At 39.7% G+C, this 25,037-nt stretch overlaps 1 protein-coding gene across 1 annotated transcript; it reads right to left on the bottom strand.

Annotated features, from left to right (window-relative positions):
* Positions 1-4,504: 4,504 nt before the first annotated feature.
* On the bottom strand, positions 4,505-16,818 carry LOC123986284 (G protein-coupled receptor 137Ba-like). Its single transcript, XM_046074513.1, has 7 exons — positions 16,417-16,818; positions 9,210-9,259; positions 8,849-9,071; positions 8,577-8,726; positions 8,355-8,483; positions 6,034-6,155; positions 4,505-4,622 (listed from the first exon to the last, which is right to left on the bottom strand). The coding sequence occupies exons 1-7, from the start codon at positions 16,816-16,818 to the stop codon at positions 4,505-4,507; spliced, it is 1,194 nt and encodes a 397-aa protein (XP_045930469.1).
* Positions 16,819-25,037: the final 8,219 nt, after the last annotated feature.

The raw sequence follows: 25,037 nt of genomic DNA, 5'->3' as shown, positions 1-25,037 counted from the left end.
CCCTTCACCCCCAACCGGTCGAGGCAGATGGCCGCCCACCCTGAGCCATGGTTCTGCTCAAGGTTTCTGCCTCTTAAAAGGAAGTTTCTCCTTGCCTCTGTCGCCTAGTGCTGCTCTTGGTGGGAACTGTTGGGCTTCTGTAAATAGCATCATAGAGTACGGTCTAGACCTGCTCTTTTATGAAAAGCGCTGTTAAATAACTGTTGTTGTGATTTGGCGCTAGATAAATAAAATTGAATTGAATAGATTATTTATTAAAGCGATCAAAAAAATTAATGCACGTTTGTTGTGATGACGACCAGAAGGTCACTTTTATTTTTTAGTCGACATGTCGCAAACACAACAAGAGCTCAACAACAAAACACATGATGTCAGAGAGACTCCACAGCTGTACAAATAACTTACAAAACCTTCGTCTGTTAGAAATATAGACTTTAAGATTTTTTTCTCAGTATTGTTACATAAATGTCAACATATTGTAGTATTTAATGATCGGTCAAGTCTTAAAGTCTGGATTGTCATTATTTCTTCAGATTTTTCCTTTTTGATTACTTGTCAGACTTTTAAGTTATATGTAAAACAACAAAGCTCAAATATTTGTATTTATTTAAAAATAAGTCAAATTAAAACTCAACCCAACATTAAATCACTTTTAAATACGTGTATATTTTGAGGTGAACATCAAAACAACACAGGTTATTGGTATTTACAGGATATTGATTCAGGTAAATCAACAAACCGTGCGTATATGTATTTAGTTTTACAAGCTTCGACAGTTGAGGTTTTGTCTCACATTCAAAAACCTAAAAAAGACAAATGACTCAAGGAGTTTTTCCAGGATTATTTGGGGAAATTAAATGAAATTGCAGATTGTCCTCCTCAAATGTACAAGTTGTTCACAAGCTGGACCTTTTACTAAGCTGTCAGATTGTCTCACCAGGGCTCCTTTACAAAATGCATCAAATAAGTGAAATGTTGAGTCTTTGCAGGACACCACAGTCCAAAATGATGATTTGGCTTCAATCTGTCAATTTTCAGAATTTTTTCCCTAACTATTATTACCACACTTTAGTAAAATGTACAAATCAATCTTTAATAATATATATAAACACTATTATTTGTCTCTTTTATACAAAGTCCGTTAACCGTTAACTGTTTCTTAAGTCTTACAGAGAGACATTTACAGAGGTTTTTTTAAAAATATCTTTTATCATTCTTATTTTACGTGGCATTTTATATGTAAATATGTGGATTAAAGGGTCCATATGAGTGATATAGTTTTGAATAAATCAATTAAGGAACCATTTTTTGATAAACCGTAAAGTAAATGTCTGGCCATTTGATATAATATAATCACAATAAAACCAAAAATATCCATCAGACTTGATGAAAATGGAATTATGTGATATGCAAATCAGTGTCTATTTAATTAGGAAATGTCTAATGTGCATATTAAAAAAAAGATATATATACGTTCAGCTTTCAGTTTCATTGCAAAATTGGTAAAGTTGGGTCTCACGTTAGGTGAGAATAATTATTCCAAATAAAATGAAGAACGGTGCCAGATTCATTAGACTGCTGGAGTTAATCCTGTGTGGAAAAACTCCCCAAATAACCAAGAAACATTCTCTAAAACATTCATCACATCGTCTACATGCTGTGGATCTAAGAAACACAGCCTCTCTGAAGCAGGGCTCCTATACAGGTCGTCTGGATGAACGTGATTGATTAAAAACCTCTAGATGAGCCTGTTAAACTAGAATGTCACTAAACATTTTGGGTATTTTGCTTCTCATGGGTCGATTCTGCCTCTTCAGTCATGCCAGCAAAACACATCGGTTCATCCAGTGCGCTAAGATGAATTGTGTTGTTTCAGATGAAGCTTTATTAATGAATGAAGGAAACATACGTTGTGTTCTGCTGTAGATTGCAGAGCGTGGCTGGTGTTTAAAGGAGAGCGTGGTTCAGTTTGTCTTAGGTCATTCAGCTGCTTTATTCTCTACAGTACAACTACATATTTAACGCCAGCCAGTTATGCTGTTAGATTAGACCTGCTGTCCTTCAGAATAATATATCCGCCCCCTGAGTGCAGGTATCGGCCGATTACCTCAAAATGCCAGATATCGACCTGATTAATCGGTCCATCACTATTTCAGACCTTCATGTTCCCCTCAGGATGAACTGTAACAACTTTGATCCTCTGCCTTTTCACCTAGCGCCACCATCTGGTCAACATGTTAATAGGTGCGTTCGAGATGACTGCGGCTGACTTTCGCCGACTTCATAGTCTAACGTGAGCTGCAAGTGACTGCAGGGGCGGGGAATAAACAGCGCCGTCAAGTCAGACACATTCTACCTGCGTGAGCCTACTGTGAGCTGAGATCAATGACTGATCAGGCAAAAGGAGGTTCCAACTTTGCGCAGCCAATGAAAAGCAACTGTGGCTGCCGGCCTGCAGCCACTTTGCTCCTGTGAGGTTTTAATGTCATGTGACATGGTGATGTTTTACAGCGAAAGTCAGACACGCTAAGACAGCGCTGCAAAGTCAAATGCACCTAATAGTAGTTCCCATCAGCCTCAGCTGTACTTTGAGTTTACTGCTAACTAGCAAACATTAGCATGCTAACGTGGCTGCAGACTCTTTATTCTTGCACATATGTTTGTGTTTTTTTGTGTATTATGACGTGTGATCATATACAGTCGAAACATTTTAGTGATCGCAGTCTGCACATGAATATAAAGGAATGAGCAGACAGTTTAGCTATTTACAGAAATTTCTCAACTGTTTCACAGTAAAGCTGCTTCAAATGCTGCTTTTAAATTACTGTGCTGTGTATAACTCAAACACACTATCCAGTGCAGTATTTAAAATATATCTTACCATAGGTCGAAACAGTATTGTGCTGTTTACAAAGATGGTAATGTCAGTAGTGCAAAGGTTTCAGTGCATTTCTAACTTTTTTAACGGTCTGAAAATAAACTGGAGGCTTTCAATTGGCAGCAGAGTTTGAAGACAAAAATATTAAATATCCTGATTTGCATATATGTGTCAATCAACTATACAGCAGCAATATGTGTCGTATTATAATTACACAATATTCTGTGTAAATACTAATAACCTGACATGTTAGGCCTCCAGTGTCAATATGAGGAACGCTTGAGGCTACATCCACAGTAATACATTTTGGTTTTTTTAAACGATCTCCACCACACCAGCGTTTTAGCTGCGTATCGGAACTGACAGTTTACATTAAAACGACTGAAAACGCACATCTAGTGGCCGTTCACTTACACTGAGCATGTGCGTGTCTGTGTAAATAGGAAGCAGATTGTCCGCAGCTGCAGGAGATTCGGCTAAATAAGAAAGTTCTACTAGACGTGAACGAAGAACAGCAATGGTGAAGAACCACAACAGAGATTTCTCTGCATGGACCCACAACGAGGTGGAACTGCGTAATTCATTCTCTGCATTTAACTTCAATTCAATTCAATATTATTTATATAGCGGCAAATCACAACAACAGTTATCTCACAGCGCTTTTCATAAAAGAGCAGGTCTAGACCGTACTCTATGATGCTATTTACAGAAGCCCAACAGAGACCAGGAAAAACTTCCTTAACCCATCCCTCAAGGGAGGGACTCCATATCTTTAGCAGTGTCTGGAGAACCTAACATGTTTTTGGTGGTGGGGGAAACCGGGCCACATTCCTATACACTGGACCACCGTGCCACCCACTCTGTCAGTAGCAGCTTGTTTCTGCTTGCTCATAAGAGCCAATCAGGAAGCCAAACGTGAGCGTCTGCGTCATCGTTTTCACCTGCCCGCACTCACGCGCTACCCTGGAGTTTAAAACCCAAATGGGGTCAGCAGCGATTTAGGTGTTCAGATTCGCCGTTTTAGTCCTGATGTGAGGCAGAAACGTAGCAGATTGTCTGAGTTTTAAAATGAAAACGAAGTCATGTGGATGGAGCCTGAAGCTTATCTTCTGTAACCCTATGTTCACTTTCATGCTACCCCTCCTTTCAAACGTAGTCTCCCACCCTTACGTCTTCCCTTTTGCTGTTACATGACCAGAGGATTTTGTTATTTACGTCTTGTCAGAATTAACAGAGGTCGCCTCCAAAGATATCCTTGTCTGGCCCTCTATATCATAACACAACGCTGAAAGCCACATATTACAAATGAAAAGTGTAAGCAGCACTTGATTACAGGTTTACACGGTATTTCGAGTAAAGATCCTGATCCTCATGCAACAAAAACAAAAATTAACCTTAATGGGTCTGAGAGTAATTACTGTAGTACTGTAGTTTGTACTGGAGCGGCCTGAGGCGGCGCTACATTATCAAAATCCTGTGTTGTGACTGAAGAAGGCGCGTAGGAACCCTGTTTAACATTCTGGTATTTCATCTAAATGAGTCTACGAAATATCAGTGATGATAAAAAACACAATAACTGATTGGTGTCAAAGTGCAGAGTGATGCTGTACAGTGAAGAGAGAGGGATTATGGGTAAGGGTGGAGCTCTCCGGCAGCGGTGGTGGTCAGGCGCTGTTGGTCGCTGTTGGTGTGCACGGTGAAGCTGCTGTGGCGGCTGCCCCAGTCGTAGCAGTCGGAGGAAAGACTGTCAGAGAGATGAGAAACTGTCAGTCAGCTGGTTTCATAATTACTCATGTTGTTGATAAACATATGGTCAAGTGGTGGAAAGGTACTAGTACTTTACTTGAGTATTTGCTTTTTCTGATACTTTATACTGTCATCTTAGAGGTAAATATTGTACTTTTTACAGTTGAAGCTGCTAGTAACTTTGCAGATTCAGATTAATAATACAAAATATAATAAACAAATAACTCATGATGTAATATTATTGATCAATTAATTAATCCAGGAAACCTCCTGGTTTTCCGTCTTATGTCATCCAGCTGCTCAGCCTAAACTTTTCGGTTACTGATGTACAGATAGCTTTACTTGTTAGCAGGAACTTGAGCTGCTAACTACTGCTAACAGTGGCTGCTGCTAGCTAGTTAGCCATGCAGCTAGCCATCCTATTAGCTGATACTGCACGGACTGGAAGCTTGGTGCTCCGGGGATGTGTTGGTGTTTAAGCCCAATTTATATCGAATCTATGCCGTAGTAACTTGAAGAAATGTGTTGCACATTGGGTTTCTAGCTGAAGTTAATTTGCAACCCCTGTCCTTGGTTAGGCTACACAATTACCAAGAAAACAAAAACAAACAAATAACAAAAATGCAGCAGTCAGGAGAAAAAATAGGCACATCATAAATATGTATACATCTATATCTGTGTGTGTCTATTTTCCTTCAAATTATCTACTTGAAGGTAATTTTACTGGCGGCCAAACAATCGGCTGTAAAACAGTGGCTCAGTTTTTTTGAGCATCACAAGCCACGTAAAAGGTCAGAATTCAGAAAATCAGAATTTTAACATAACATTTATAAGGTCTAGAAGAGCCGTATGATTATTATTTTACCCCCATTCAGCTTGCGCTGTAGGCTATGGCTTAGACTCGATGCCACTATAAAACAGGCTTTACCCCTCTAACGTTCGTAGAGGAGCTTTGGACTGCTGGTTCAGGCAGAGCTAGCTGATAATAATAGCTTTGGTTAGCAGCAGCTAGCTGTCACTGTAGCGTTAGCAACAAGCTATCTGTCCATGACATCATGAAGGGTGGCAAATTCAAACAGCATGTTCACACACATTTACTGAAAGAGTGAACAGGGAAAAAAAGTTTTTTTCTCATAGTTTGGGGTCTTTAGACACACCAGGGACACATCTACAGGTTAAAAAGACATAAAAAAGCATTTTGTATAATATGGAACCTTTAATATAAACCTTTATTGATCTCCGGGTGGGACTGTCACATGCTAGTAGTCTGTTAAATAACTGAAATTAGCTCCATCTTTAGCAGTTGCAAGACTGAGGTGCTTAAACCAGTCTCATGTCTGTCCGTTAAGCATAAAGCTACATTCAGCTGCCTGGATGTACATGTTAATTCATTGTTGATATGTTCGTACCTTGCTGATGCGTTCTGGGGAGGAATGCTCCACGCCAGGTCATCGTCACTGTCGTAACGACGAGGGTTGTCGAAGAAATACCCTCTGGAGGAAAGAACGTGGTTTGGTATCCCAGCAGTGCTCTGTGGAGACCAAGAATCATCGTCAATAAAAACTAAACCCAGAAGCTTATAAAATCCACCTTCTAACATCAGTGATGAAAACGCTGCTGGACTGAAAAGGATTTCAGCAGACCTAATAACTCTTAAATACAGGACTTTCAATTTTACAGTGCTGTCAAGTAGACAAGATGACAAGAGTTACCCATACTGCTGTTCTTTATACTCTTTCTAACTTGGTCAAGAACCCTTGGTATCGCTTTTTAAAGCCCTGGGTACCCTTTAGGGGCCTTTTTTTCAGTTAAATATCCTGCACCCTACCATTAGTATTATTATTATTAATATATATTAGTCATGCTACAGGGCTGCCTCCAGTGCTTTGAACGATGACGCTAAGCGGCTTCCCGGTGCGTTACAAACTGACGCCAACAGGTCTTGACCATGTGTCCATATGTGACGACTTGGGAGTGAAAACAAGTTGCTAAAGGACAAAATGGGTCGTTTGTCAAGTGTCCTAAAATGACATTGTTGTTCGTTGGAAAGCACAGTGACACATATGACCGTTCACAATATGACAATATGTATGAGCGTTGGTCCAGCGACAGGTGTACTGGACCTTTAGTGCGTTCCCTAAGTCACATGACGTTTAACTTTTATCATAGTTTGGTTAGGTCTAGGAAAAGATTCTGGTTTAGGTTAAAATAAGTACATTACATAAGTCATCTACTAAAGGTTATTTAACTTAAAACATGTCAATTTTGACTGTCTTTCACACGGGACTGAAACATTGTTCTCTTGTTTGAAAATCCTGAATTTACTTGACTCACCAACCAACCACCTCCTTGCACAAACATACGCTCTTTAGACTACGTCACCTGATTTCTTCCACCACTAGAGGTTGCGGACTAACCTATAACCCTTTTGCATGCATAAGTATTGTAAAGTTTTGAAAAGTCAAATTATCTAAATTCACATGTATTAGAAAAACACAAAGGGACAAATTTACTAAAGGATTGCGTGAGTAAAAACGTGTGCAAACTTCAAATCACCAGCAAATTAACACGTAAGCTGACCTACTAACGGTGTGCACGCAGAATGACGTCTTTCAAAAGTGCAAGATAGCACCTGTCGTTCATTTACTACTTTTGCCTTAATGAATATGCAATATGGGTTTTTTTAATAATTTTATTGTCCAAAGTAATGGGAGGGTAACATGCAAATACATTTATTTACTACATGCAATGTGATCTAACAAGCCTAAAAGCAGTTTCATGTGAGTGCAACAGCATCTGTATTTAATACGTTAGAAAGGAAGGTGCACACCGCCAAGTGTTGCAGAGATGGCTGCTGTTATCGTTGGAGAAGGAGACACAGAAAATAACAATATTAGATAATATTATTCTATACCCAGTATATAGAAATACAATTATTTTATTTTATTTATTCGATGAACTATATGAATTGAATTGTATTATTGTATTTTCCTTTAGCTTTGGCAATACTGTTGTATTAACTTAATTAATTAATTTCATTTCATTATTCATGCCAATAAAGCAAATTTGGTTTTGACCTGACTTTTCTCCGTGAGATGGAAGAGTTTAGAAAGTTGTGTGGCGCTGCGTAGAGCCCCCAGCTGCAGTGGTGCATGGATCATGTGTAAAATTCATCTAGCCAGAGGGAACGATCACCAGCTGTTCACAGTGGGCAGGTCGTAATACAGTGACACAACCCATTGTAGGTATCGGAGAGGGAATAGGGCGTACAGGGACAGGAGATTTGCCAGTTAGCACTAAACATAAAGTACAGCTGAGGCTGTGCAGTATTTGTTGTATTTGGTCATAGTGTTGGACATATTAAAATGTTGATCTGATGATGGCGCTAGATAAAAGTAGAAAAGTCATTCGTATTCATTGCTGGGGAACACGCGTGTCTGAATCAAATTTAGCCAAATCCAAATGGTGCCAAGATATGAGCTAAAAGGCAAACATGTTAAGCTCATGGTATGGCTAAAGGAAAAGTCAGGGCTTCCCAAGGTTAGTAGGACTCATCCTCTGGGGACCATTAATACAAAAAAAATAATACATCAGTATTTGTGGAGATATTTCAGACTGGAGAAAACCCATAGAGGGATTAACCCCTGGCAACGCCATCACTACAGCCACGCTACGGCTACAAAAGAACCAGTTGATGCAGAGGTCACCTGACCCTGCTGGGAGAACTGACCCTTTCCTGAGGTGGCCGTCGGACCCTGAAGAAGAAGACAACCAGCGAGGTGGGCAGCAGCTCCCAGACGAACAGAATCACCCCGAATACGATGTAACCGGCGTCTCCCAGCGACGACCGCAAGTCCGCCTGGAGACGCACAGACAGGTTGCAGGTGAGGAGGTGAAGAACACATGAACAGACACCTGAGGTCAATTCAGAGTGTAAATAAGAAAACCTCACCTGGTCTGAGACGTTGTACCAGTCGTAGTCGAAGGAGTTGATGGTCTCGATGTTGGTGAGGGCGAGCACCACCAGGTTGTAGCAAGCCCGCGATGCATACAGCAGCACCACCATGATGCCAATCAGAGTCACCTGACACACCGACGTCCCCTGCACGTACAGGTATTGTTATTAGTATTGATTTTAGTTGGAATTTACATGTAAATAGTGGTGCTTTTGCAGCCATGTTCACTGCCCTGCGAAGTATTCTGGGCCTCCTGAGAAACCTTTACCTTTGACTCCAGGTAGATGTTGGCCAGCGACATCTTCGCGACCTTGTAGAGGCAGATGGACAGCGAGACAGCGCAGAGGACGAACAGGCTGTCGTTGATGGTGACCCTGACCAGGACGATGGTCTTGACGTCAGCGGCGGTCATTTTGACTAGCAGGGCACAGACCAGATTAACCACCAGGAAGAGAAGACTGACACCCAAGAAGACCAGGTACAGAGGGAGTCTGGAGGAGGAGGAGGGACAAGGGACATCTATAACTTATAACTACATTGTAAAAGTGGAGGCAGTTTTATGATTCATGAAGTTTCATTGTGGAAACAGACGAGTTATTCAGTCAGAGCGAGCTGGTTGAAGAAGTTACCTGTACTTGAGCAGTGCAGGTGTGTACTTCGACTTCGCCTTAAAGTATACCTATGAGGGGGGATAAAAAAGATGAATTACTCACTCATTTGTCTTTAGCGTTTCAGATTTCTGAATCATTTGGAGAAGCAATCACAGCTCTGCAGGTGGGATTAAATATTTGGACACCATCTTCCTATAGCTAGTTAGCTTCTTAGCCACATCCATGGAAAACAGTGACAGATAAATGGCAACAAGTGTGGATGAGTGTTGGCGCAGCTGTCAGTTAATATTAATATTCGAGATCCTTACCGCAACTTCTGTGTCGATTTCAAAATGATGTTGATTAGACTAAATAACCTCAACAAGGGTTCTGTGTTTTTGTGTAAGGGTGGCTTGAATTGTAATTTATGTATTTATCCTTTTTTTATCATTACTTAAGTTGTTTGTGTTTGTTTTTCAAAATGGTCTTATTTATTTTGAGTAAGGGGTGGGGTCTGTTATACAATTGCTGCAAAATACTTGTATATATTACCCTGTAATCAGTCATCAGGATCTGCAGTTACAGCCGATGGATTTCCAGCTGTAGGTATTTGGCCTATCGATTGTTCATCTGGCCCATAAGCAGCCTCCAAGCAGCTCAGCATACATAAATCTGAGACATCTGTAATGTAACTAATTACATATAATTACTTTTTGATTACTTTTCTAAATTTTTACTGAACGTTTTCAGCTGTTAACCATTTTCTAAAGACAGCTTGAGAGGCTGTTTAACTGGCAGACGGGCGGTGCAGCAAAGTTAAACATGACAACCAATCAGAAACCTCAGAACAGCATCAAACTTTACTAAACAGCTTTGGCTGGAAACGGCAAATGAAGACGTTGCGCACATAAAAAACACACAAAGCAACAAAATTAATATTATTCCACATATAGCCGAGCTTTTTATATGCCCCCAGAACATGTGTATTATATAAATATTCAGATGTAACCCCCAATGTAATCATGAACGTTTTCATGAGTGACTGTAATTTAATTATAGGATAGTATTTTGTAACTGAATTGCATGCAACTAGTTTCTCCCCAATACCGTATGGAATCTCTGTTGAGAGTTGCACGTGCACTGTAGCCTACATAAACTGGATCATGAAACCCATCAGTTTATCTGACTGGAAGGTGCTATTGTACAAAATTCATTTGCATTCATTTTAAATTTCAAAAGCTAAAAAAAGGCTTTAAATAGACGAGTCTCCGTGCAACATCATCACTGAGATGCGTGCGCAACTAGGGGCAGAAAGCAGCGTGTCAGTTTACGGCATATCTAACAGGAGTGTTGGTTACTCAGAAATTGTAATGAGTTACTATTTACTTATTACTCATTTAAAAAGTAACAATATTACTTTACTCATTGCTGGGTATTAAAAGTAAATATTCACGTTACTCGTTCCGTTACAATTAATTTAAACCACCACACCCCATCCTTAAAAGTGACGGGAAAACTGTTCAGCAGCGCATTTTAGAAATGAATCCACTTTACTGGAACAATAATTAACCTGCAGCCTCTCAGACCAGAGGATGTATCTTGTATAAGCTATGAATATAGGCTATTTAAAAATAATAAAAAAACAAATCAGGTCCCTCCCGACATTTTAACTGATCGCGTATTCATAACAGCAGCAAGGACTATGATTTTTACAAAGCATTATGTTTTTTAATGCCACTGCCGACTTTTGAACTACTGCTGGAAATGCAGTATAATAGGCTCCTTTAAATTTGTAATTGATTAGTCCTGCTGTGCCCTGCGATGGACTGGCGACCTGTCCAGGGTGTACCCCGCCTTTCGCCCGATGCTAGCTGGGATTGGCTCCAGCCCCCCGCGACCCTGTACACAGGACGGTTGACGATGGATGGATGGATGGATAGGCCTGCTGTAAATAATGTGATGTTTGTAGGTGCTGATTGTGCCTCCAGAAAAACACATGGATGGAAACACTGCACAATATCCATCCATCCATATATCTTCATCCACTTATCCGGGGTCGGGTCGCGAGGGCAGCAGCTCACATTAACCTGCTCTGACTGGGGGATCCCGAGGTGTTATCAGGCCAGTGTGGAGATCTCTCCACCTAGTCCTGGGTCTTCCCCGAGGCCTCCTCCCAGTTGGACGTGTCTGGAACACCTCCCTAGGGAGGCGTCCAGGAGGCATCCTTACCAGATGCAAACCACCTCAACTGGCTCATTTTGACACAAAGGAGCAGCGGCTCTACTCTGAGTTCCTCGCGGATGGCCGAGCTTCTCACCCTGTCTCTAAGGGAGACACCAGCCACCCGCCTGAGGAAATCCATTTCGGCCGCTTGTACCCGCGATCTCGTTCAGTCGGTCATGACCCAGCTTTCATGACCATAGGTGAGGGTAGGAACGAAAATTGACCGGTAGATCGAGAGCTTTGCCTTAAAACATGATGGGATCAGAGAACTTGCTACCATGATGGCTGTGATCAGTACCAATAAAAAACTCAATGGCCACTTTTGACTTTAAAAACTTCACTGCTGAACTTCTTCCATGATCCCCCAACCTTTCCTGTAGTGTGGCTGGTTCATTATTCCTTCCTTAGAAATATTAAAATCTAAAATGTGAAGCACAGTCATGCTCCTCAGTTGATCAACCCTTTTCACGTTGAATAAACCATAAACTTTTTGTTAGCACAAACCTCAAGATAATATGCATCAGAGGCCCTAACTATCTTTCACCCACTCTCAAAAGGGCCTTGACTGACATGCAAGAATGTAATATTTCATAGACATGGGATGAAGCTAGGCGTTATAAAAACCATCAGTTCATAAAGCGACAAGAGAGGGAGAGTGAATATGGACAAATGTGGACGTCTTTCATTTGAAGACAAATATTAATCTACAGCTCTAAATGTAAATGCTCTGTACTTGTACAGCGCCTTTCTAGTCTGTTTGACCACTCAAAATGCTTTCACACTACATCTGCATTCACCAGTCATACACTAAGTACATTCACACACTGGCGGAACAGCCACCAGGGGCAAATCGGGGTTCAGTATCTTGCCCAAGGACACTTCGACACGCAACCAGGGGGAGCAAGGGATTGAACCGCCGACCTTCCGATTAACAGCCAACCTGCTCTACCTCCTGAGCCCCAGCTGCCCCAGCTCTGTGGTCTTCTAACAGAACATCAAGATTTTTCTACTCTCAATACCTGAACTTGCAATTGGATTCCACTTATTGGACCCTGGGGAATTGTTCCCTACAGGAGATGGATGGCCAGCTTCAAAAACTCTCCCTCCACATCTGTCCAACGTCAGAATTGAAGGGGGAGCTTTTGTGAGACCGACAAGCTGAAATTTATACCACCTTCAAGCAGTGATGGTCCAGCTGTGTGGAGGTGAAAATGGATCCATGGTCTCTTTTCATTTGCACAAATGAGCGCAACAGTATGAAGGTCTTCCATGAGAGACTATCTGAGAATGTGCCCCTCTCTATGGCGAATGTTTTTTTACCCTGGCCATTCGGAAAAACAGCTTTGATTTCTGTAGTTGTGCAACACGTCGTAGTAACGCTTCTGTTCTAGCATAACCTCGCCCTTACACTCCAACCTTTTGGCTGAAAAAATGTGTGGAGGGCATTGGTTCAAAAGGTTTTGGAGACTCACTTGGAAGAAACCCAGGTTGTACACAGTCCATGATCGCAGATGCCAACAGCTTTTTAAATCCTGCAGCTCATTTCATTGATTAGTCCCTCTCTGACTGAAGGTGCCCTCATTAAGGAAATAAGACACCAAAGTGTTCGGTCGGAAAACTAACCTGCGTCATCTCTGCTCTCAGGAAGCTGCTGCTGGTAAAGTGGCTCGCTTCGATTCTGAAATAGACTCTTTATTTTCTGGTCTATTTCAGAATCCACCAGCTGCTGTGGATGAATGGGTGAAGAAGAGAAGCAGCTGCTGCACTGATCACCCTGAAAGACTGACTGAATTTTTGGCTTCGCTCAGTCGAACATTATACGACTCATACAAAATGGGATGGTTCACGTTTCTCATGTTTGGTACCATTTACCGCAAAACAAAGACCCTCAAATTGGCTGAATGATGGCAGGGGCTCAGGTGGTAGAGTGGATGTGCCATTTCTTGTAGGGTTGGTGGTTTGATTCCCAGCTCCTTCTGTCTACAAGTACAGTGTTGATGAGCAAGATCTACAAATTTCTCTTAATGTCTGTATGTGCAGGAAAAAAAAATCTGGGTTGTTTTTTTAGCCATCAGCACGGACAGTCCTTAATGTACAACAAACTACTAACTTCAAACAAATGGTAATAGATGTAAAAGCAAAGCCACTGGACATCTGTCGTCTGTAAAGTTAATCACAAGTGTTCACGCACTTGAGAACCAAGTGGTCACCAATAGCAACCAAAACAAAGAACTTCTTGGAGCGGTAAAAACAAACCCCAAGTTAGCTTCAAGTTCTCATCATATACTTCCTGACAGATGTTTAAAAGAAGTTTTTCTCTCCTGTTTACCGATGGTTATGTTTGTGAACCTGATGGTCCTGGCAAAGTATTAGGGTTTAGGTTGAGTATAAGCCATTTTGTTGCATAATACTTCTAGCTTAAAACATTTTATTCTCTCTCTGATGTCAATAATGGATAAAATTAAGCAAAGGTTCACATTCTGGGGGCAGTTTTTGCTGTGCAGAACTCCACATACAGTTCACACTGTTGACCGTGAAGGCTAGTTTGTCTGTGTGTTCTGGTAGCACATTTTTGGAATTAGCTGCTGTCTAACACACCAAAGCAAAGCTGCGCCGAAATCTTTTCTGTGGCTTCTGAACTTGTTAATTATGAGCACCAAATTTTTCTTTTAAATGTGTTTCTTTTGAAAGTTGACATACAGATGTCCATCCAAGCATGTCATGTTTCTCTGTCGTTATTTTTCATCGATGCTACGTACGATGATCTTCATTCTTAATACCACCTACCAAACACTGACTGGTTGATTTTTACTCCAACTGCTAGAAATAACTGTCAGTGACCACCAACACCACATTAACAAACTAGAGGTCTGGAACCAGTTTAGCGTGCCTTGTGCTGGTCATCATTGTAGAAGCATTTCCACGTGTCAGCCTGACTAATTTGGTATCTTTTGAGACTTTAAGATCTGGATTGGCTGCACGACTTGAGTTCATATTGATGGACACGATCATCCAACAGTTTAAGAGGTAATGGAGTAACTTAAAAACAACACATTCTCACTCCCAACTCGTCAAATATGGACGCTTGGTCAACATCCATTGGCGTCACTTGTTAACACCCTTTAGCATTGTTTTTACAGGTGTTCGGCTCCGCTGTCAAATTAGCAACAATAAATATGCAACGTCTGGTTAGACAAATAAAGCTAGTGGTTACCGTTGTGAAACATCGACATTTGGTCAGGTTTAGGAAAAGATATAATAATATTACTTACATGACTTAACTCACGTAAGTCCAGCTCCTTCAGCTGATCATGCTTTTCTGTAGGAGCTTCTGAATTGTGGAACACCCTACCAACTGAAATAAGAAATTGTAACAACTATCATACCTTTACATAAAGTCTCAAGGCCGGGCTTTAGAAAAGTCAAATATTTGAACATTTATAAACAACGAATTTAACCTGCTGTGTCTCATGTCCTCTGGCCAGGCGGCCAGCTTTGCTTTGCTTGGGGATGTATGAAATGTCTGCTAGTATTTTATTAACAGTCTGGTGTGTTCTTCTATAATGCTTATACAGGTCTGTGTTGCATGGCTTGTGTCACATGTGTATTACCATTTTATTAACCCTTAAATGCATCTTTTAACTTTTTAGTAAGATCAACATAATTGCTGTATTTAACTTATGTGTACTGTATTGTGTTGTCCTGCATGAAAGTAGGTTGTGTGTTGTTGCTTCTTGTTGGTTGCATGGCTATCTGTGTCGAAATGGTGTTTGTTGTCGCAATATTGTTGTACTGATGTTTTACTGTTTCCGGTTGATCCACATTTCAAAATTTGTGTTTTGTTGCTGTCTTTATGGTGTTGTCCTTGTTCTGTACATTTTTAACATTTTCAAGGTTTCAAATCATCTTGCCGAAAATTAGCCAGCTGGCTAACACTAGCACATTTACAGTCATGTTGATTAATGTGTGTTGTATAAATTAAATTAAATAAGTAACGTTACTTAAGTAACTTACAGTATCTCTCAAAAGTGAGTACACCCCTCATATTTTTGTAAATATCTGATTATATCTTTCCATGTGACAACATTGAAGAAATGACACTTTGCTACAATTTAAAGTAGTGAGTGTACAGCTTGTATAACAGTGTAAATCTGCTGTCCCCTCAAAATAACACATCGCTTAGCCGTTAATGTCTAGTAATTAAAGTGAGTCTACCCCTAAGTGAAAATGTAAACATTGGACCCAAAGTGTCAATATTTTGTGTGGCCACCATTATTTTCCAGCACTGCCTTAACCCTCTTGGGCGTGGAGTTCACCAGAGCTTCACAGGTTGCCACTGGAGTCCTCTTCCACTCCTCCATGACGATATCACGGATGACGGTGGATGTTGCGCTCCTCCACCTTCCATTTGAGGATTCCCCACTGATGCTCAATAGGGTTCAGGTCTGGAGACAAGCTTGGCCAGTCAGGTTTAAACATTTATGGCTGTGTTGTCACATGAAAAGATATAATCAAATACTTACAGAAATGTGAGGGATGTACTCACTTTTGTGAGATACTGTAACTCAAAACAATCAACACTGACTTTTTGTTTTAACAAAGGAAATGAACGCTGATCTCGTCACAAAAGTCCGATGTCTGGCCCATCCCAACCACCTCCTTATCCTGACTTTTCTGTTATTTAAGGGGCTCCTCAGAGCGTTACCAAGGGGTCTTGACCATGCGTCTGTGTGTCAGGACTTGGGAGTGAGAACAGGTTGTATAAAACAGTGTTTCACTGCGCTCTCAGGTTAAAAGTTTTAAGACTGGGTCAAGAAGTGTGCACCTGTAAACCACACCTAACAGAGATGTCACATTGTACAGACACACCCTCGAGTACACGTCTGCGTCACTGCAGTGAGGAGAGAGCTGCTGTTCTGTTATTTAAATTGTGGACCAGACTTTATGCTACTGGTGTCGCCAGTGTCTCCTTCATCAGTACCAGAACCAGACTCTGCTGCACCAGCACCCGTGTCCCCCTCACCTGTGCACAGTAGAGGTTCATGAGGCTGAGCGTGAAGAACTGCAGGCAGACGGGGAAGCAGTAGAGCAGCCAGAAGGCGAAGGGTCCGAGCGCGTTTGCGGTCACGCAGTCCCTGAAGTAGAAGGAGAAGAGGAGGGCGCGCAGGGCGGCCCACAGCAGACACAGGAACAGGAAGGCTGTCTGGTAGCTGAAGCGTTTGTGTCGGTATCGCAGCACCAGCCAGAGCTGGGCGTAGACGAAGGCGAAGAGCAGCGAGTAGAAGATGGTGTAGGCGATGGTCAGACCCAGCTTCACGTAGGGAGGGATGGCCGGCGTGATGGTGGGAGGGGGAGGGAGGTGGGAGCCGTTACCGGCATGCTGCTGCTCCTGTGCCGGGTTCCCCTCCATCGCCTCCCCATTCATCCCCCCTGTGTTCCCCAGGAGAGGGAGTGAGGGAGAGGGGGCTTAAAGACTCTGATCTCCACGTGAGGAAGAAGAATAAACGTGTCTCAGCTTGTTAGACAGATTCTTCACATCCAGACACACCGTCTGACTCACTGAAAGGAGGAGGAGGAGGAGGACGAGGACGGGGGACACATCCCCTCTTTTTGCCGGTGCCTGGTGCAGAGCTATTGGTGGCTGTCTGTCACATGATCACACTCCCCAGCAGGTGATTGGCTGGACAGGAGGAGGGATGCTGCAGAGAGAGGAGAGGAAGGAGGAGAGATGGATCTGGAAGGAGAGAGAGGTAAACTGGGATCTGTGGTCCCACCCACCACACACACACACTGCGTCACAGCAGCATCATACAGGCAGCTTCGATACTGGGTTTTATTGACCAGTATCAGAGATCAATGAACGAGTTCTGTGGCAGCATTGAAGGTGAGAGACTTTACAAGCTGAATGTAAAAATAAATAGAAGCTTTTGAATTACATTTTTTTTCGTTTTATATATAAAAATTAGGTATTTTCTCATTAAATATGCACTGATATGCATATCACACAAATGCATTTTCCAGCACATTGGAAAGTGTCAGATGGATTTTTTTGATTTTTCAAAATATTGTTCTTTCATGGAATTATTCAAAATATAACTCTCATATCTGTGACGGACCCTTTTTTTCACATATTTATAGATAAAATGCCAAATAAAATGGGAATGATAAAAGATATTTTAAAAAACCCTCTTTAGATGTCTTTATATAAGACCTAAGAAACCGTGTGTAAAATTAGGACAATCTAACGGCCTTGAAGGGCGAGGAATAGTTTGAGAAAACGGCTGTTAAAGATTAGCTAACGCATTAGAAGCACACAGTAATGACTGTTTGTCACATGAACACATCTCTTATGGATATCTGCTATATGAACTGGCTAACATTGTACTCTAGAAAACAAGCTATATATGATTCAATATGGAGAGTTTTAAAATGATCAGTTGAGCTTTTACATGGGAAATGGAAACAGAGATGAAATTTACTCGATCTACAGTTAACAGACTCGGTATAAAATAGAAAAATAATAATGTTTATATATATTATTCAAGATTGTTTTGTACATTTTATGAAAGTATGGTAATAATAGATAAATCTGAAAATTGACAGATTGAAGCAAAATCATAATTTTGGACTGTGGCGTCTCACCTTATTCACAAACATTCCTTTTTAGAATTAATTAATTAATTTTAGTATGAAATTGCATGAAATTTCATTAATCTTGCAAGTTGTGCAACAAGATTGCATGTTCACATATTTTTTCGTCTTTTATATTGATGTTTTATTTCACTTGCTTTTATGATTTTGCATTGTTGGACTTTCAGATTTGTTTTGAATATAAAGTGCATTATAAATAAAATGTAACATTATTAGAAAGTTATAATGTATATAATTATTTAAATGTATTTTAGGATGTTTGGATGCTTTCATGATTTTCCCTCTTTGTGTGAATGAACTAAATGTCAATCATGAACGAATGATTTGATGAATGAATGAATAAAATAATAAATGTATAGATAATTTAAAAATATGTCGATCAGTGTTTCCCAAAGCCCAAAAAAGACGTCCTCAGATGTTTTGTTTTGTCCAGAACCCGAAGATATTCAATTTACTATCACAGAGGAGGAAAGAAACCAGAAAATATAAACATTTAAAAAACTGGAATCTGGAGAAAGCTGGAGATTTTGGAGGATTTTTCTTCTTAAATAATGACTCAAAATGATTAATCAGTTATCAAACATGTTGCCTATTAATTTAACAACTGACAACTAATTGATTAATCAATTAATCACTGCAGCTCTAAACCTATTACAAATATAATACCTCATTTTGCATGCAAATCTTGCTTTAATTTGTTGTATTTATTATCCCCTGAAGCTAGATGTCAAGCTAACTAGCAATCAAGATAGCAAGTTTGCTAGCCCTCAACTAAAAATAATAATGATTGATTTGCATCTTCAAAAAGATTTAGATCCCTGCACGTGGAATTTACATACATGCACACAGCCCAATATTAACCAGTTCTGTAGTAAGTACACATTCATCATCAGTCAGACTGGAGTATGAATGAATGGCCAGCATCGACCTTGATATCAGTCCAACCCTAATGTAGCCTCCTCCTCCTCCTCTTCTCTCTCTGCAGTTTTTCCTCTCTTGTTTTATATAACAGGCTGTTAGATAAGAGAGGATGCTGTGCAGCTCATCTCAACACGCTGACGACAAAGATACACACTCAATTTCTATTCACGGCTTTGTTTCTATTTTTGCCTTCAGGAATATACAGAAGTTGTGTTTTATATAACATGTTAACTGATTATCCTACAGCTAATATACAGTACTCAAATATATATATATATATATACGTATATACATATATACTGTAGATATGTTTTTTATGAAGGCACGAGGAAATTGCTTATGATATTTAGAAAATTATAAGCAAAAAGACAATTATATAATCAATTTATGTCATAATAAACTGTTAGTTGATGCAGATTATGGTAAATGGTTTTATGTTACTTTATATTTACTCGACTACACTTCAGAGGGACATATTGTACTTTATTGTGTATTACATTTATCTGACAGCTTTAGTTACTTAATAAAAACATATAAGCCTATAAAATACATGACATACATTCTTCATGACTTTTATAAATACATAAGTGTCTGTTTTTGGCCCTAAACCTAACTCAGATAATTTTATTTAAATTATTTTGAGGACAAAAGAGGAAAATCATCTTATATTTTACAAAAACATAAGAACTCTGAAAAAAGTAGTTTGTTAATTAATTAAATAAATTAAATAAGTTTAAATAGGGTTTTAAAAAATTCTTAAATTTGAAAAACAGGTATGGTGATTAAGTTCAGTAAAGAATAAAAAGTGACTGTTAAAGAGTTTGGATGTAAGATTCATGTTATTCCCAAATGAATAGTATTGATAAGAGAAGTGAAAAAAAAACTGCCAGGACTAAATGCATCTTGACAGAACATAAATATTGTAAAGCTCTGTGAGGATTCAGGGATCCTTTTTTATTTATGTTCTGTTGAACCCACTGAACTCCTCATGTTCCTATTCTGTGTGAACGAACTTTATACAACACCACACAGTAGAAATAGAGGAAGAGACTAAGATTCTTTACTTATAATGTAATAACACAGCATTGGAAAAAGTTACAGTTAAATATATTTATTTATATTTAAATATAACAGTTTAGTTAGATAGTTGAAATTTTACGTAATGATCAACGTCTTGCAGCCGTGTGATGAAGTGCGTGTGAAGAAAAATCAGGTGTAGGATATAAATAACCGGAAAATTCCTCTTTTGGAGGTGGTGGGTAGGGTGGATGGGTAATTAGACGACCTTCACCCAGGAGACTGGAGAACAAGTTTTGTGAAACAAAAAACAAACATTAGTTTTTGTTTATATGTAGTATTATCAGCATTAGCAATAATTTGGTGAGTTTATTGCGTTTTTTAGTGTTTATTTTTAGCATTTTAGGTTTTAATCTTTTATTTTGTTATTAAACTTTTATATTTATTCAAACACACAAAAACATACAGTCAAACTCAAAAACAAACACTGACCCCAACATCAACAGACAGTATATGCAGCATACAACCCCATATACAAAGGCCTCCTGCAAATCGACATTTCCTTTTTTGAAACAACCAAAATATACATTCAGCACCATGTCAACAGATTTTTCCATATGCCCTACCTACAGAAAGATACGTTCCCAGCCCCTCCTAAAAAGTTCATCTACATTGTTAATTATAGCCAACATGCGTTCTTATGATGCAACTTCTGATATAATTTCCGTCCATTTTTTTACTTCTGGGGCGACTGTATTATTCCATACTCTGAGAATTATTCGAGCAGCTGTGACCATCCCAACTTCTAAAACCTCTCATTCATATTTAGATATATTTGACATTTCTGTTTGGTCCCCTAACAAACACAGTCTTGGTGATACAGGTACCACCACACCCAGCCACTTACTCACATGTTCCAGTACTTTCTCCCAAAATGGGTAGACCAGTTTACATCCCCAAATTACATGCAAAAATGTCCCTATTTCAGTCTGACACTTCCAACACAAATTATTTCCTATTAAGTCCATTCTATGTAGTTTTAAAGGGGTGAAATAAAATCTTTGAATTATCTTGCACTGAATAAATTTTCCCTTTGCCTCTCTCATGTGTTTCCCTGTATTTGGTGATTTGGTTACTTGGTGGTGATGGCGCATAGATAAGATGCTTGCCTTTGGTGTGGGAGACCTGGGTTCATTGTGTCCCTGAGCAAGACACTTAACCCCTCGTTGCTTCAGAGGCGTGCGACCTCTGACATGTATAGCAATTGTAAGTCGCTTTGGATCAAAGTGTCAGATAAATGTAATGTATTTGATAAGATATTTAACCAATCCTCCTCACTCAGATCACACCCTAGGTCTTTCTGCCAAATGATCCTGAGATTTTTACACATATCTTCTCGTATACCATTAAATGTCTTGTAGAATATGGCTGCTCTGTGTGTTATATTAGGTAGGTCCAAAACTTACATCAATGTATTCTTGTTGCGATTAAATTTACCCTTTGTGATACAGTCCCTTATTTGTAAAGATTTCCAAAAATTATCTTTATATTCCAAATTATATTTTTGCATAATATCAGCAAACGACATGAACACTCCATCCACACATAGATCACTTATTTTGCGTATCCCCCTTACAAGCCATTGATTCCAATAAACAGGTTTATTCCCAATATGTATGGCTGGGTTTTACCCAAGAGGCGTAAGGTTGTCTTAAGTGCGAAATAACAAATATCTTATGAATTTCTCTCCAGACTGCTTTAGAATAAGACAACACTGGATTTGAAAAATAATTATGTCCAGAAGTTGTTACACCATGTGAGAGGACATTCAGAGGTTCAAACGGGCTAGTTAGTTTCCTTTCAATTTTGATCCAGCTCAGCTCATGATCCTTCCAATGTTTTATCATTCTAGACAATTCAAATGCTAGATTATTAGCGAAGCTGCTGGAGCCCTATTGGTTTTGTTCTGATTCATCTTCTTCTTCTTTCTTTCTTTCTTCTTCTTTTTCTCCGCTAAAAGTGTTTGGGCAGCAAAAACTGCTGGACGAAAACTCACCAAAATTGGCACGTAGGTTGCAAATTCCACCCACTACTCAGGCAAAAAAATGGCCCTCATAGACCTCATGGTGGCGCTATAACAATCAGCTTTGCGTTTTTGCAATTATCTCAAAAACAACTTTCTTTCAGTATTTTAATCTCTGGATTCATCTGCATCTTTGCTCTGATGGTCTTCTGCTTTAAAAATGTCAAATTATACAACTTTTTATCACTTTTCTCTAGAACTCGTCCCAGACCATTTTGCCAATCGACCTGAAACTTTGGCATCTACGGATGTCGCTGATCAAAGCTTATCAAAAGAATTTTGATACATCAATTAGTTTTTTTTTCATAAATGTTTACTTTTGTGTCTTTACATACAATTTTACATAAATGCCCGTAAATTAAAATTGCCTTAAGCTATTGTCACCAAACTTGACGCATCTGTTTGAGCTTTGCTGAACAGTCCTGGGATATTCTTTAGGTGGCGCTAGACTTGCCTCACTGCAACCTATGGTCAATTCAGAAGTCAGTCACTCTATTTTTCAGAATATGCTAAATCAATTAACATCTATATCTCCACAAGTCTTTTTTTCAAATGCTACCAAACTCAACAGAGTGGTTCTCCAGATGGCCAATATCAAGTGTTTCAAAGAGTTTTCAGATCGGTCAAATGGTGAGTCTGCAGTGATATTCAGTATCTTACTGTAACTTGTACAGTATCCGCAACATTTTCTTTTTAGTTTCAGTTTTGGATCAAATGCCACCAAAATAATTCACAACACACCCAAAATCAGCAGCATAATGTAGCAGGTGGGTTGAACATTTTACCCAGTAGTCAGGTACATATAATGACACTCTCTTATCTCAAGGTGATGCTTTAAAAATCACATTTGCTCAAAAGTCCAAATTCTTTCATCACTTTAATCTCTGAAGTCGTCTATGTCTGTTCTCCTCTGAAAACGTCAAATGTTGCGTTTTTCGCGACTGGCTTGGATCCCGATCATTGTATATATTATATTATATATTATAATCTTAGGTAGACCAATACCTCCCTTTTCCCTCGTTGACCACATCTTCTTTATATTTAGGGCCCGAGCACGACCGTGTGAGGTCCCTATTGAATTTGCTAAGATTATATATATTTTTAGGGCCCGAGCACAACCGTGTGAGGTCCCTATTGAATTTGCTAAGATTATATATATATATATATATATTTTTTTTTTTTTTTCTGCAAAGTAGGCTCCATTGACAGGGCCTAAACATACTCGAAAACTCACCAAACTTTGCAAACATGTCAGGACTGGTGAAAAATTTCGTATTTTATGGGTTTCGCGCATGGGCGTGGCCTCAAGAACCCATACCCTAAAGTCAACAGGAAGTCGGCCATTTAGAATTTTACGGCCATTTTTGGATGATTTACACACTTCGTACTTTAAAGAACTCCTCCTAGGGATTTAGTCGGATCGACGTCAAATTTCTGCTGTGCCTTCTAAAGGCATTGACGATGAAAAGTTGTGCTATGTGCAAGTTTTTGTCAATGGGCGTGTCTGTGGCGTCCATGATTCGCCATGAAACAGGAAGTTGTTGTAACTTCAGTGTACATGCTCACATCTGGACCAAACTGTACATGTAGGATGAGAGTCCCGCCCTGAACACATGTACATGCTAACATTGACCCACAGTCATAGCGCCACCTGCTGGCAACAGGAAGTGACTTTTAACGAAGCAGCCCCCGCCGCACGTTTCACCTACATGCACGAATTTTCTGCGGTACGTGTATCTTGTCCAGATGCACAAAAAAGTCTCTTGGAGCCATAGCCTAAACCCAACAGGAAGTCGGCCATTTTGAATTTTACGGCCATTGTTGGATCATTTACACACTCCGTACTTTAACGAACTCCTCCTAGGGATTTAGTCCAACCAACTTCAAATTTGTGCTGTGCCTTCTAAAGGCATTGAAGATGAAAAGTTGTGCTATTTGCGAGTTTTCGTCAACGGGTGTGTCCGTGGCGTGGCGTCAAAGATCAACTCTTCGCCATGACACAGGAAGTTGTTGTAACTTCAGTGTATATGCTCACATCTGCACCAAACTGTACATGTAGGATGAGAGTCCCGCCCTGAACGCATGTACATGCTGACATTCACCCACAGTCATAGCGCCATCTGCTGGCAACAGGAAGTGACTTTTAACGAAGCAGCCCCCGCCGACCGTTTCACCTATGTGCACAAATTTTCTGTGGTACGTGTATCTTGTCCAGACGCACAAAAAAGCCTCTTGGAGCGATGCCTTAAAACCAACAGGAAGTCAGCCATTTTGATTTTTACGTCAAATTTTGGATGATTTACACACTTCAGTGTACATGCTCACATCTGAACCAAACTTTACGTGCTTGATAACTCTCCCACCCCGCTATGGAGGACCGATCCTGACACAGTCAGAAATAAATACAGAAATAAATAAATGCTCAATAAATAAATAAGCATCCAATTAAATACACAAAAAAATAAAGTAAATAAATAAACTTTGGTAGTAATTAAATTATACAAGGAGACATAAATGTATATATTTTAATTAGTGCCTTTACTTATTCACCTTTGTTATAATTACCTTATTTATTTATTCTCCATTATAATCTTCAACTTTATTTATTACAAATTTTTTAAATGTATTTATTTATGTGTGTGTTTTAATATTTTTGTCTGTTTTATTCTTCCTTTGTATTTATTTACCTTATTTATTTTCTTTCTCTTTTATTTCTTCCTGTCCTTTTTAAATTTCTGTATGCATTTCTGCCTCATTATGCAAATGAGGAGGTGCTGTGTCTCAAGGGGTCATCTTCTCTGCTATTGGTGGACCAGTCAGACAGGAGAGCTCCTACTCTACCTGCAGACATCAACGATCTTGCCCCTCACACAGTCAGATGGCTTCCTTCAGTGCGCTGAGGTGTTTAACAACTCTGAAGACAATACTACCAGCAATGTCTTCCTTCTCTTTTCACGTAGAAGCACCGACAG

This window comes from Micropterus dolomieu, linkage group LG01 (assembly GCF_021292245.1).
Source record: "Micropterus dolomieu isolate WLL.071019.BEF.003 ecotype Adirondacks linkage group LG01, ASM2129224v1, whole genome shotgun sequence".
Lineage (NCBI taxonomy): Eukaryota > Metazoa > Chordata > Actinopteri > Centrarchiformes > Centrarchidae > Micropterus > Micropterus dolomieu.
The sequence above is the reverse complement of the archived record's forward strand: the minus strand, read 5'-3'. Positions and strand labels throughout refer to the sequence as shown.

Coding starts and splice junctions, on each gene's coding strand:
- LOC123986284 (XM_046074513.1), bottom strand. CDS start 16,818: ATGAATGGGGAGGCGATGGAGGGGAACCCGGCACAGGAGCAGCAGCAT. Junction 9,260..16,416: donor TGAACCTCTACTGTGCACAG/GTGAGGGGGACA, acceptor CCCCCCTCATAG/GTATACTTTAAGGCGAAGTC. Junction 8,727..8,848: donor ACATCTACCTGGAGTCAAAG/GTAAAGGTTTCT, acceptor CTGTACGTGCAG/GGGACGTCGGTGTGTCAGGT.